General features: G+C 43.0%; 3 protein-coding genes across 3 annotated transcripts in view; 2 read left to right on the top strand and 1 right to left on the bottom strand.

Moving 5' to 3' along the window:
• Nucleotides 1–891, bottom strand: part of LOC132959612 (RNA-binding protein FUS-like) — a 2271-nt gene extending 1380 nt beyond the window's left edge. The window contains exon 1 of the mRNA XM_061032742.1: nt 630–891. Within this exon, the coding sequence (XP_060888725.1) occupies nt 630–641 (12 nt within the window). The 5' untranslated portion in view covers nt 642–891. The remainder of the gene's footprint in view (nt 1–629) is intronic.
• Nucleotides 892–2969: 2078 nt separating this feature from the next.
• Nucleotides 2970–4672, top strand: lipt1 (lipoyltransferase 1). Its single transcript, XM_061032749.1, has 3 exons — nt 2970–3501; nt 3589–3810; nt 4106–4672. The coding sequence occupies exons 1-3, from the start codon at nt 2970–2972 to the stop codon at nt 4513–4515; spliced, it is 1164 nt and encodes a 387-aa protein (XP_060888732.1). The 3' UTR covers nt 4516–4672.
• A 695-nt stretch (nt 4673–5367) lies between these two features.
• The window catches only part of eif5b (eukaryotic translation initiation factor 5B), a 15628-nt gene continuing 8495 nt past the window's right edge, over nt 5368–12500 (top strand). Inside the window, 9 exon segments of the mRNA XM_061032485.1 lie at nt 5368–5501; nt 9531–9647; nt 10467–10530; nt 10613–10777; nt 10858–11371; nt 11454–11593; nt 11680–11757; nt 11841–11991; nt 12292–12452. Coding sequence (XP_060888468.1) covers nt 5467–5501; nt 9531–9647; nt 10467–10530; nt 10613–10777; nt 10858–11371; nt 11454–11593; nt 11680–11757; nt 11841–11991; nt 12292–12452 — 1425 coding nt within the window. The 5' untranslated portion in view covers nt 5368–5466.

The following is a 12500-nucleotide window of genomic DNA, read 5'->3' as shown; positions in this document are numbered from 1 at the left end:
CACACACACACACACACACACACACACACACTCACACACACACTCACACAGCAGCTGGGTGTGTGTGAGTGTTGGTATGACTGAGTGTGAGATAAGACGTCACTTCTAAGAATTGACACCCTGAGATGATTCAAACTCGGCTTCCTGTGACACGTTTGTTTTAAATTTAAAGTCTGAGTCATGATTTAACTTCAGTTCATCGTGTTTCCTCTTCAGTGAGACGAAGAGCTGAAATAAAAAGTCAGTTTTAGAGTTGAGGAGAAGAAGAAGATCGTCTCTCTCTCCCTCCTGTTTAAACCTGAGCGACACGATTCAGATCAAAGCACATCGATGTGTCTGCTACATGAAGACCTGTGTGAAACCTCGGCTGTAAATAAAAAGAACACAATATTGTTTTTATTATCAGAAGTTACGAGTGTCACCGGCACGCTGCACAAAAACATCTGCGTACTAAAGTGCAGCTCTGACAGTGTGCAGGTGATTCACTTGTCTCCTCTGCACCTGTCCGACCAAACACATCAAGTTCCTTTAAAAAGGTTTGATGCTTTATGACTTTAAAATAAACAAAGAGGTTACATCAAAGAATCAGAATGTTTGAAAAGCTGACAGCGAATGAAAGAAGGTCTCACCTGAAACATCATCGACTCTGACTGACTGACAGAGTGTGTGTGTGTGTGTGTGTGTGTGTGTGTGTGTGTGTGTGTGTGTGTGTGTGTGTGTGTGTGTGTGTGTGTGTGTGTGTGTGTGTGTGTGTGTGTGTGTGTGTGTGTGTGTGTGTGTGTGTGTGTTGTCAGGATGTGGTCACATGTTCTTCTTCCTCTCTCTGGTCGCCTCTTCAGACTCTCTGCTTCTTCCTCACTGTGACGATGATTTCAGCGATCGATGAGAGAAGAACTCAAACAAAGAAATCTGAAATAAAACGCTCAAACAAAATGAAATGTGAAGTAAATCCAGTTTGTATAAACTTCAAGTAGAATACTGTGTAATACTGTTTTGACCCCCAGGGGGACATTTGTTGTCACAGCTTTGCACAGTTGATTCACAGTTTTACATATATGATAACGTAGCACAGGAAGAAACACAGACGATGAAAGAGACCAGTCAGCTCGCCCTCCTCCAGGTCCAACAAGAAAAGAGTTCTGCACAATGATGATGAGGGGGCGACACGCTGCGAGCCATCTTGAGAAATCTGATTTATAAATCTATTTGTCGACTCACAAAACAAAATCATCCTAAACTTATCAATCATCCAGTTTATCAATCCAAGATATGGAAACACAGGTCCAGTTGTTTCCTTTGGGGGCATTGTTTTATTTATTTAGTGATTTTACACCATGCAGTGTTTTTATGTTTTGTATTTTATGTCTTTAGTTTTGTCTTATCTGGACCCTGAATGTAATAAAGTTTTAATTGATTGATTTTATGTTTAGTCTTTTTAAAAAAGATATAATTTTTGCATTCTGTGTTTTGTTTTCTTAAAATCGATCATTCCTGCCAATAAATTATTTTAAACTTTTAATTTTATCGTTAAATACATTTTATAAAAGTCTGTTAATTTATTATTCACAGCGGAACCTTTGAAGAGGAGCGGTATCTTTACAGAGACGGACCGAGGTCAGAGCCGAAAGTCAAGGTACACAAAATGAAACCGGAAGTAAGAACGATAAACGCGAATAACCCTTAAAAAACGTTTTTTAAAGCCATTTTCCTTGAATGTGAAACTCAACTAAATGTAAAGAGCTAATAATAAACTAACGATTATTTAATGCGTTGTTATTAATCTCAATTATTACAGAAATCTGAACTTTTAACTTTTAGACATATTTTCAAACTCTTATTTGTGTAATTTTTATTTAATTTGTCAAATATTTGTTATTATATTCATGTCTTAAACACTGAAAGCCTAAAATATTTAAAATATATTTCAGTCTGGAATCTGAACTTTGCGTAAAAAGAAGAAGCTCTGTTTTATTTTGAAAGGACAAAGCGGAAGGTGTCTCATAATATTTGTATCCGGTCCGCTCGCGCTGTCTCGTTCGTTCAGGTCAGCACGAGAATAAAAACGTGTCGGTTATAAATTGATATTAAACGTCAGACTGTTGATCAGCTGATTTAATTTAAATAAAGTTTTTTATTTATTTAATCTTCGACAGCGAAAGTCACAGCGGAGTTCATGCTAATGCTAAAGCTAAAGCTAGCAAACACAGGTAAGCTAGCTCACTTTGTAGGACAGTTGGAGAAGGATGAGTCAGTGACGTCATACAGGAAACTATTTTAAATAAATGAACGTACAGATGTTTCCTACAGATTTAAGGTTAATGCTTTTAAAAAATGATGTAATCTTAAATTATAAACTATTATTTTATTTATATTATAAACTATTATTTTATTTATATTATAAAATGTTATTTTATTTATATTATAAACTATTATTTTATTTATATTATAAAATGTTATTTTATTTATATTATAAACTATTATTTTATTTATATTATAAACATATTTTATTTATATTATAAACTTATTTTATTTATATTAAACTATTATTTTATTTATATTATAAACTATTATTTTATTTATATTATAAAAAGTTTTATGTGTCTGAAAGATGTTTCTGTTTTATCTGTTCATATATATTTATATAGTTTATATTAATTAGATTAATTAAGATCTCTTTTTTCAGAACTTCTCTGGATGTTGTTCTCAGGTGTGTTGTTTTTTTATTTTTTTTAATTTTGAATTTATTATTTTTGTATTTATTTTGTATTATTTTTGTATTTTTTTAAATCTATTTTTTTGTACATTCTTAATTTTCTTTTTTTATTTAAATTGTACTGTGTTCACTTTTTGTCTCTTTGCTACTGTAACAAAGTAAATTTCCCCGTTGAGGGATAAATAAAGGATTATCTTATTTATTCTGCAGGTTTGTCTGACATGTGGCGGTGACGGCGTCGACTGTAGGAGACGTCATGTTGTCTCACATCAGAAGGACTTTGTCTCTTGTGAGAGGCTGCTCGGGTGTTTGCAGGATTCAAACCAACACAAATCCAGCTCGGAGCTCCTCCTCCTTCAGTGACCTCACTACAGCGTCTGACAGTGGCGGGCTGGTCCTTCGCTCTCAGTCTACAGACGTGTACCTGAACCTGGCCCTGGAGGACTGGATCGACGCTAACCTGGACCTGCAGCAGCGTAGCGTCCTGCTGCTGTGGGGGAACCAGCCTGCCGTGGTCATCGGACGCCACCAGAACCCGTGGACCGAGTGCAACCTGCCAGCAATGAGGAAGGCGGGGATCCCCCTGGCTCGCAGGCGGAGCGGCGGTGGGACGGTTTACCACGACCTCGGGAACCTCAACCTGACGTTCTTCACCTCCAAAAAGGCGTACGACCGTCAGAGGAACCTGAAGGTCGTCACAGACGCTCTGAGGAGGATCAGACCGGAACTCGACGTCAAGGCCACCGAGAGATTTGACATCTTACTCAACGGACACCTGAAGATCTCAGGTAGGACATGTGTGTTTGTTTACAAACAAACATCTGTTTGTTGTGTGATCTGATGTTTATTTGTTGTTGTTTACTTTATTTTTCCAGGAAGTGCGTCCAGACTGAGCAGGAAGTCGTCTTACCATCACTGCACGCTGCTGCACTCTGCTGACCGCTCCACCCTCTCTGCCTTGCTCCGCCCATCTTGTCCCGGTATCCTTAGCAACGCCACGCCCAGCGTCCCCTCACCTGTCGCCAACCTGGTTGACCACGCCCCCACGCTGCAGTGGGAGGAGCTGCTGGACGCACTGGAGCACCAGTACAACACAGGTAAACCACCTGAGTCCATATTTAAAATGACTCCTCAGAGGTGAACGCTGCCCTCTGCTGCTCCAACACAGTAACTACAGCAACAAACGAAATGTTTCATTAAATAAAAACAAAACTGAAGATCTCGTTTCTCCTGGTTGGAGTTCTCACCTTTCATCAGTGAGGTAAAGGTGTACTTAAGGGAGGCGGGTCTGTGTATCGTGACATCACTGAGGGGAGGGGTCAAAGACAGGACTCAGTATCTGATTTGTAGTTTTCAAACGTCTTCTCTTCCTGATGTTCTTTGTGTGCTCAGAGTTCGACTTCAGCGCTGCATCAACGCTTGTTAACCCCGCTGACGAGGCTGCGTTTCCTGGTCTCAGCCGGATGGAGGCGGAGCTTCGATCCTGGGACTGGACTTTCAGTAAGACGCCTAAATTCAGCATCCAGACCGTCCTGGACCTGACGGATGCTCGATCTACTCGCAGCTCCGCCCAGCTGAACATGGAGATAAAGAGCGGCGTGATTGAGAGCTGCGAGCTGGACGTTCCCACAGACTGGCTTCCTCAGCGTCTGATTGGCGAGCTTTGCGGCGTGCTGGTCGGGGAGAGATTTTGTGGTCATCGAGCGGCTGCAGCAGTGACCGCTCTGCTGCGATCTGAGAGCGGCGAGCTGCAGGACAGACTGACAAACCTGTGTGACGCCGTGGTGCGTGCGATGGGCTGATCAGAGAACTAACACCGCCCCCTGCAGGCTGCAACCAGAAGTGAAGATAAATATGTAAACTTGAAGAGAAAACATCGTGGGGTCAATGAAATAAAAAACTGTTTGTTACTTTTGAATGTTATTCAAATAAAACCAAACTATAAATAACCAAAACTAATATCTGCCAATGTAACATTTATATCTAGTATGAATAATTAATAATTTAGTCTATTTAAGGTAAGAGGTGAAAAATATATAATAATAATAATAATAACAATAATAATAATAATAATAATAATAATAAATGTCTGACAGGCTCATACAAAGATCAAAAAACTTCCTGTACTTTCAAATTCAGTTTTTTTCATAACATGTTTCGTGTTACTGGGTCACTTACACAGGGCACGTCGCATAACGCATGCGCAGTGCTCCGGCTACGAACCATGCGTGCTACTGAGGATCTCTGATAAAAAAAAAGGTGAGGTATCACTCCGCTGTTATTTTCTCAAACCACCGATTTAAACAGATCAACGTGTCCTGTCGTTAAAGATAAACTGTTACAGGATTTAAAATATTATGAGAGCAACTGTAACGACCGAATATTCCCCTGAGATTAATAAAGTATTTCTGGTTCTGATGCTCATTTCACTGCTCAGTCTTATTGTGTATTCTGTCTTAAAAATGGATGAGACAGTAAAACAGATAAATAATCTAATTCAATGTTACCTTATACAAACATCAAACAGACTTCCTCTCATATTGTAATTTTATATAGAAATGTTTTCTAGTCAATAAAAGGGTCTGTGCATATTCTGTTTCTATGGAAACGTGTTCACAGTTCGGATGTTGCGGAACATGCTACGGAGTGAGTGCTCTTCTCTGATCCCTACAATAGGCGATCTTTGCCTGATGTGAGCCGTCGTGTGTGTCGGCTAGCGGAGAGAGAGAGAACCGGAGAACCGCAGCGACAGGATGGGGAAGAAACAGAAGAAATCCGGAGAGGACAGGTAAAGAAACACCGCGAGCTGTCACACACCACCTGTCCACACTGACACCTGTCACGAGCCAAGTTTAACGGCCCCGTTCACACCTGAAAACAGGCCCGCTAACCCGCTGCAGTCACCGTTAGCTCAGCGGCTATTCGCGCTAGCAGATGCTAACCACGCGTCAGATGTGTGTGTGAGCAGGTGATGATTTAAACAGCCTCAAAATGGCTTAAGATGAATTACACAACCAGCAGGCGGGTTCACCTGGGCTCACCTGGCTCACCTGGAGCCTGTGAGTGTGTTTTCACAGCGGAGGTGTTTGTAGTTTATCTGTCTGATGAGCTAGCTTAGCGTTAGCTGCTCCTCTCTCTGACTTTGAGCCTCAAACTGGGTTCAGGTTTTTCTCTGAACCAGACCAGAACCAAACCAGAACCTGCCCTCACAGCAGGAACCTTTAAACCACTAACAGAGACAGTGAGGGGGGTAAAGTAAAGCTAAGCTAACTGTTAACCCTGTGTGAACAGCTGATTCACCTCCTCAAACACCTGAGCCAATCAGGAGACAGGTAACAACTCCCCCACCTGTGAGGAGCTTTTATTTAACAAAACAAATTATTTTATTTAAATTCATCATAACGTGAAACAAAGATCCATAAATGATGACGTCTCACTCTCCCTCAAATTAAATTAATTTTCTCCTGATTGATTTTAAACTGAACTCTCCAAATCTGTTATTTACATTTTCTCTGTTCATCTCTGTTGTTGTTGTTTTTCTGTCACAGCACTTTGTAAACATTTGTTTTTAAAGGTGCTGAATAAATAAAGATATTATTATTATTATTATAAAGGAAAACAACAAACAAACAATAACAACCTGCAGAGATTGCGCAATAAACATTTTTATATACTTTAAATAAAACTTTAAATAAAAGCTCCTCCATGTGTAAGTTCTCTTTAACTCCTAATGTGTTAGTTCTCTTTAACTCCTGATGTGTGAGTTCTCTTTAACTCCTGATGTGTGAGTTCTCTTTAACTCCTGATGTGTGAGTTATCTTTAACTCCTGATGTGTTAGTTCTCTTTAACTCCTGATGTGTGAGTTCTCTTTAACTCCTGATGTGTGAGTTCTCTTTAACTCCTGATGTGTGAGTTCTCTTTAACTCCTGATGTGTGAGTTCTCTTTAACTCCTGATGTGTTAGTTCTCTTTAACTCCTGATGTGTTAGTTCTCTTTAACTCCTGATGTGTTAGTTCTCTTTAACTCCTGATGTGTTAGTTCTCTTTAACTCCTGATGTGTTAGTTCTCTTTAACTCCTGATGTGTTAGTTCTCTTTAACTCCTGATGTGTTAGTTCTCTTTAACTCCTGATGTGTTAGTTCTCTTTAACTCCTGATGTGTTAGTTATCTTTAACTCCTGATGTGTTAGTTATCTTTAACTCCTGATGTGTTAGTTCTCTTTAACTCCTGATGTGTTAGTTATCTTTAACTCCTGATGTGTTAGTTCTCTTTAACTCCTGATGTGTTAGTTCTCTTTAACTCCTGATGTGTTAGTTCTCTTTAACTCCTGATGTGTTAGTTCTCTTTAACTCCTGATGTGTGAGTTCTCTTTAACTCCTGATGTGTGAGTTCTCTTTAACTCCTGATGTGTGAGTTCTCTTTAACTCCTGATGTGTGAGTTCTCTTTAACTCCTGATGTGTGAGTTCTCTTTAACTCCTGATGTGTTAGTTATCTTTAACTCCTGATGTGTTAGTTCTCTTTAACTCCTGATGTGTGAGTTCTCTTTAACTCCTGATGTGTGAGTTCTCTTTAACTCCTGATGTGTGAGTTATCTTTAACTCCTGATGTGTTAGTTCTCTTTAACTCCTGATGTGTTAGTTCTCTTTAACTCCTGATGTGTGAGTTCTCTTTAACTCCTGATGTGTTAGTTCTCTTTAACTCCTGATGTGTGAGTTCTCTTTAACTCCTGATGTGTTAGTTCTCTTTAACTCCTGATGTGTGAGTTCTCTTTAACTCCTGATGTGTTAGTTCTCTTTAACTCCTGATGTGTTAGTTCTCTTTAACTCCTGATGTGTTAGTTATCTTTAACTCCTGATGTGTTAGTTATCTTTAACTCCTGATGTGTTAGTTCTCTTTAACTCCTGATGTGTGAGTTCTCTTTAACTCCTGATGTGTTAGTTCTCTTTAACTCCTGATGTGTGAGTTCTCTTTAACTCCTGATGTGTTAGTTCTCTTTAACTCCTGATGTGTTAGTTCTCTTTAACTCCTGATGTGTTAGTTCTCTTTAACTCCTGATGTGTTAGTTCTCTTTAACTCCTGATGTGTTAGTTCTCTTTAACTCCTGATGTGTTAGTTCTCTTTAACTCCTGATGTGTGAGTTCTCTTTAACTCCTGATGTGTGAGTTCTCTTTAACTCCTGATGTGTTAGTTCTCTTTAACTCCTGATGTGTTAGTTCTCTTTAACTCCTGATGTGTTAGTTCTCTTTAACTCCTGATGTGTGAGTTATCTTTAACTCCTGATGTGTGAGTTCTCTTTAACTCCTGATGTGTGAGTTCTCTTTAACTCCTGATGTGTTAGTTCTCTTTAACTCCTGATGTGTGAGTTCTCTTTAACTCCTGATGTGTTAGTTCTCTTTAACTCCTGATGTGTGAGTTCTCTTTAACTCCTGATGTGTGAGTTCTCTTTAACTCCTGATGTGTGAGTTCTCTTTAACTCCTGATGTGTGAGTTCTCTTTAACTCCTAATGTGTTAGTTCTCTTTAACTCCTGATGTGTGAGTTCTCTTTAACTCCTGATGTGTGAGTTCTCTTTAACTCCTGATGTGTTAGTTCTCTTTAACTCCTGATGTGTTAGTTCTCTTTAACTCCTGATGTGTTAGTTCTCTTTAACTCCTGATGTGTGAGTTCTCTTTAACTCCTGATGTGTTAGTTCTCTTTAACTCCTGATGTGTGAGTTCTCTTTAACTCCTGATGTGTTAGTTCTCTTTAACTCCTGATGTGTTAGTTCTCTTTAACTCCTGATGTGTTTCCTGTTGATTAGTTTGTAGATTAAAAACATTTTAGATCTCAGGGCAGCAGGTTAGTTTCTGATCACAGACTCGACTCGTTTCATATCCTGAAGGAAACAATAAAATAAGTTTGACTGTGTTCATTTACGTTTAACGTCAGAGTAACTCTGATGGACACACGTTTCTCACGCCTCTGTGATGTCACGGCGCTCGTCTGTCAAACAGAGAGTGGCTCTCTAACGGGTGATGTTGGTGTACCGACGCACCAGATCACCATGACAACGAGATGATATTGGAGTCTCTGATCTCTCTACAAAGTTCACTGATTATTCAATCAGGATGGGAAACGGGGGCTGTGGCTCAGTGGTAGAGTCGGACGTCTATCAAGCAGAAGGTCAGGGGTTCGATCCCCAGCTCCTGCAGCCACATGTCCGATGTGACCTCAGAGCAGCTGGGACGCTGGGCGCTGCGCGTTTTCTCCAGGCGGCCGCTTTCTGCAGCGAACGCTCTCGCTCGGCGCTGAGAAACAAAAGTTTACAAACGGTCTCCATGTCGGCGTTCAGACTTCTGTTTGATCAAAACAAAGAAGTGACAGCTTCCTGTTGGGATGTGACACACAAAGTTCTCTGGTATCATTTTAATTTTTAAACATTTTTATTGATTTTGTTTCTTTTTGAATAAGAAATAGACTCCAGCTCTGTGGATCCTCTCACAACAACAACAACAACAACAACGATTAAAACCTCCTCTGATCATTTCTAATTCTGTGAAGATTGAAGCAGAATAATAATTCTTGATAATTGATTCTGATGTTCGTTGTGGAGTGAAGCAGATCTCAGCTTGCTGCGTGTCAGAGGGCATGATGGGAAATAAAAGGTTGTGAAGGAAGTGGCGACTCGGCAGCTTTTCGTTTGTCCCTATTGTGCTGACAGAGAGGGGGGACAGGGGGGAGAGGGGGGTTTGTGTATTCTGCTGACGTCTCTCCACCTCGGGGGGCTCAAACATTTTAAACTCTCTTCATCACATTTTCTTCTCGTTTTCTTCTTCAGTGCCAAAGACGACGGCATCGACATCGACGCTCTGGCCGCCGAGATCGAAGGAGCCGGCGCCTCCAAAGAGCCGAAAGGGAAGAAGAAGAAGAAAGGAGCCAAAAAGGAGGACTATGAGTACGACACAAGAACTCTTCCTCCTCCTCTCTCCTCTTCCTCTTCCTCCTCTTCCTCTTCCTCCTCTCCTCTCCTCCTCCTCTTCCTCTCTTCCTCCTCCTCTTCCTCTCCTCCTCCTCTCCTCTCCTCCTCCTCTTCCTCCTCTTCCTCTTCCTCCTCTCTTCCTCCTCCTCCTCCTCCTCTTCCTCTCTTCCTCCTCCTCTCTTCCTCCTCCTCCTCTCCTCCTCCTCTCCTCTCTTCCTCCTCCTCCTCTCCTCCTCCTCTCCTCTCTTCCTCCTCCTCCTCTCCTCCTCCTCTCCTCTCTTCCTCCTCCTCCTCCTCCTCTCCTTCTCTCTTCCTCCTCCTCTCCTCCTCTTCTCCTCCTCTCCTCCTCCTCGTTATTCTTCCTCTCTTGATTTTTCTCGTCCTGTAACTGGTTTGTTTCTGTAACTGGTTTGTCTCTCGTCCTGTAACTGGTTTGTCTCTCGTCCTGTAACTGGTTTGTTTCTGTAACTGGTTTGTCTCTCGTCCTGTAACTGGTTTGTTTCTCGTCCTGTAACTGGTTTGTTTCTGTAACTGGTTTGTCTCTCGTCCTGTAACTGGTTTGTCTCTCGTCCTGTAACTGGTTTGTCTCTCGTCCTGTAACTGGTTTGTTTCTCGTCCTGTAACTGGTTTGTTTCTGTAACTGGTTTGTCTCTCGTCCTGTAACTGGTTTGTTTCTCGTCCTGTAACTGGTTTGTTTCTGTAACTGGTTTGTCTCTCGTCCTGTAACTGGTTTGTCTCTCGTCCTGTAACTGGTTTGTCTCTCGTCCTGTAACTGGTTTGTTTCTCGTCCTGCAGTGAGGAGGACATCCTGAAGGAGTTGGAGGAGTTGTCTCTGGAGACTCAGGGAGGGAAGTCAAAGGTAAACTCACCTGTTGAGTCATAACATCACACGAGCTGATTCCACTTCCTGCTCCAACCAGAGCTTTTACTTTCCTCTGCAGAAAACAGACACCACAGAAGAAGTGGAGAGCTACGAGCCTCCCAAAGAGAAGAAGAAGACCAGGAAGGGGAAGAAGGGCGGAGCCAGCCCCGAGGATGAGGAGTGTGATGAAGGTGAAGGTCAGGTTGAAGGAGAGAGGAATGAAGAGCAGAACGACAGCAAGACGGTGAGAAGTCAAACATTCAGGACATTTGTCCCCTCTGAGCCTCCGTACTGTATCGTAACCTTTTCTCCTTTTGGCTCCAGGCGCCTCCTGCTGTGCCGCCCTCAGACTCCGATGACGAGAGCGGATCCCAGACTCGAACCAAGGCCAAAGGAAACAAGAAAGGAGGCAAAAAAGCATCTGTGTCGGAGGAGGAGGAGGAGGACAAAGACGAGGACGAAGGCGTGAGGAAAGGAGGCGAGAAGGAGGAGGAGTCAGAGGACGAGGAGGAGCTCACCTCCAGGAGAGACAAGAAGAAGAAGAAAGGCAAAGCAGCCAAGGTGGAGAGCGAGGACGATGAGGAGCAGGACGAGGAGGAGGGAGGAGGAGGAGGCGCCAAGATGAAGACGGCGGCACAGAAGAAGGCGGAGAAGAAGGAGCGGGACAAGAAGAAGAAGGAGGAGGAGAGGGCGAAGCAGAAGAAGCTGAAGGAGAAGGAGGCGAGCGTGGAGGTGAAGAAAGAGGCGGAGCCCCCTCAGGTGGCTGCTCCACCTGCGGCAGCTGCTCCACCTGCAGCAGCCACTGAGGAACAGGAAGGGGCGGAGCCAGCAGCCGAGGGTAAGATGACAGAAAGGACCACACTGTGAGGTCATGCTCAGCTGTGATGTTTCAACCTTTCTTCTTCTGTGTTTTTGTGCAGAGGAGGGCGAGGGCGACAAGAAGAAGAAAGACAAGAAGAAGAAGAAAGGAGAGAAGGAGGAGAAGGAAAAGGAGAAGAAGAAGGGACCAAGCAAGGCCACAGTGAAGGCCATGCAGGAGGCTCTGGCCAAGATGAAGGAGGTGAGCGGCATGCTGGGAAACGTAGTCACAGTGGAGGTATGATGGGAGACGATGTGTAAAAGTTGTTTTGTTGTTTGTTTTTTTAGGAGGAGGAGCAAGCCAAGAGGGACGAGGAGGAGCGTCTGCTGAGGCTGGAGGAGGAGGAGAAGCTGAGGCTGGAGCAGGTAAACACCTCCTCCACTTCTTTCTCTTTTTATCATCTGTCTCCTCTGTGATCTAACCCCCCCCCCCCCCCCCCCCCCCTCAGGAGCGTCTGGAGCAGGAGCGTAAAGAGAAGAAGAAGCAGAAGGAGAAGGAGAGGAAGGAGCGTCTGAAGAAGGAGGGGAAGCTGCTGACTAAAGCTCAGAAGGAGGCTCGAGCTCGGGCCGAGGCCACGCTGAAGCTGCTGCAGGCTCAGGGTGAGAATCTGACCGCTCACTTAGCTTAGCATTTAGCCTCACGGGGGGAACGTCACCATGGCAACAACAGCGGGCTCCACCAATCAGATTCCTCAGCGTGGGTGGTGTAGTTCTGTTCCCCGATATCGTGAATAAATAGTTCAGACGAGGTCGATGTCAGACGAGCGTTAACCATCGTTTCACTCTCAGGTAGCTCGTGGTCACTTTACCTGTGGTGGTGATGACATCACAGCTGCTCCACGATGGAGAACATGAAGTGAGACTCACAATGACTCTGTATTCTCTGTGTCTGTTCTGCAGGTATTGAAGTGCCATCCAAAGACTCGATGCCAAAGAAGAAACCGTTTTACGACCGCAGGAAGAAGAAGCCGAACGCTCAAACACCTGAAGGTACCGGACGACAGGAAGCGCCACTCTGTCCCAAAAAGAAAAAACTAAACGACACATTTTTCTCACCTTTTGTTCCTCTTTCTCCTTCTACGTCGTAGAAACTTCAGAGGTGACTTCAC

This window comes from Labrus mixtus, chromosome 24 (assembly GCF_963584025.1).
Source record: "Labrus mixtus chromosome 24, fLabMix1.1, whole genome shotgun sequence".
NCBI lineage: Eukaryota > Metazoa > Chordata > Actinopteri > Labriformes > Labridae > Labrus > Labrus mixtus.
This window is presented reverse-complemented; position numbering and strand designations above follow the sequence as displayed.

What these genes read in the sequence shown, in the direction of transcription:
- lipt1 (XM_061032749.1), top strand. Translation starts at nt 2,970, where the DNA reads ATGTTGTCTCACATCAGAAGGACTTTGTCTCTTGTGAGAGGCTGCTCG. An exon ending in CGGACACCTGAAGATCTCAG is followed by an intron (nt 3,502 to 3,588) that starts GTAGGACATGTG and finishes TTATTTTTCCAG; the next exon opens with GAAGTGCGTCCAGACTGAGC. An exon ending in GGAGCACCAGTACAACACAG is followed by an intron (nt 3,811 to 4,105) that starts GTAAACCACCTG and finishes TTGTGTGCTCAG; the next exon opens with AGTTCGACTTCAGCGCTGCA.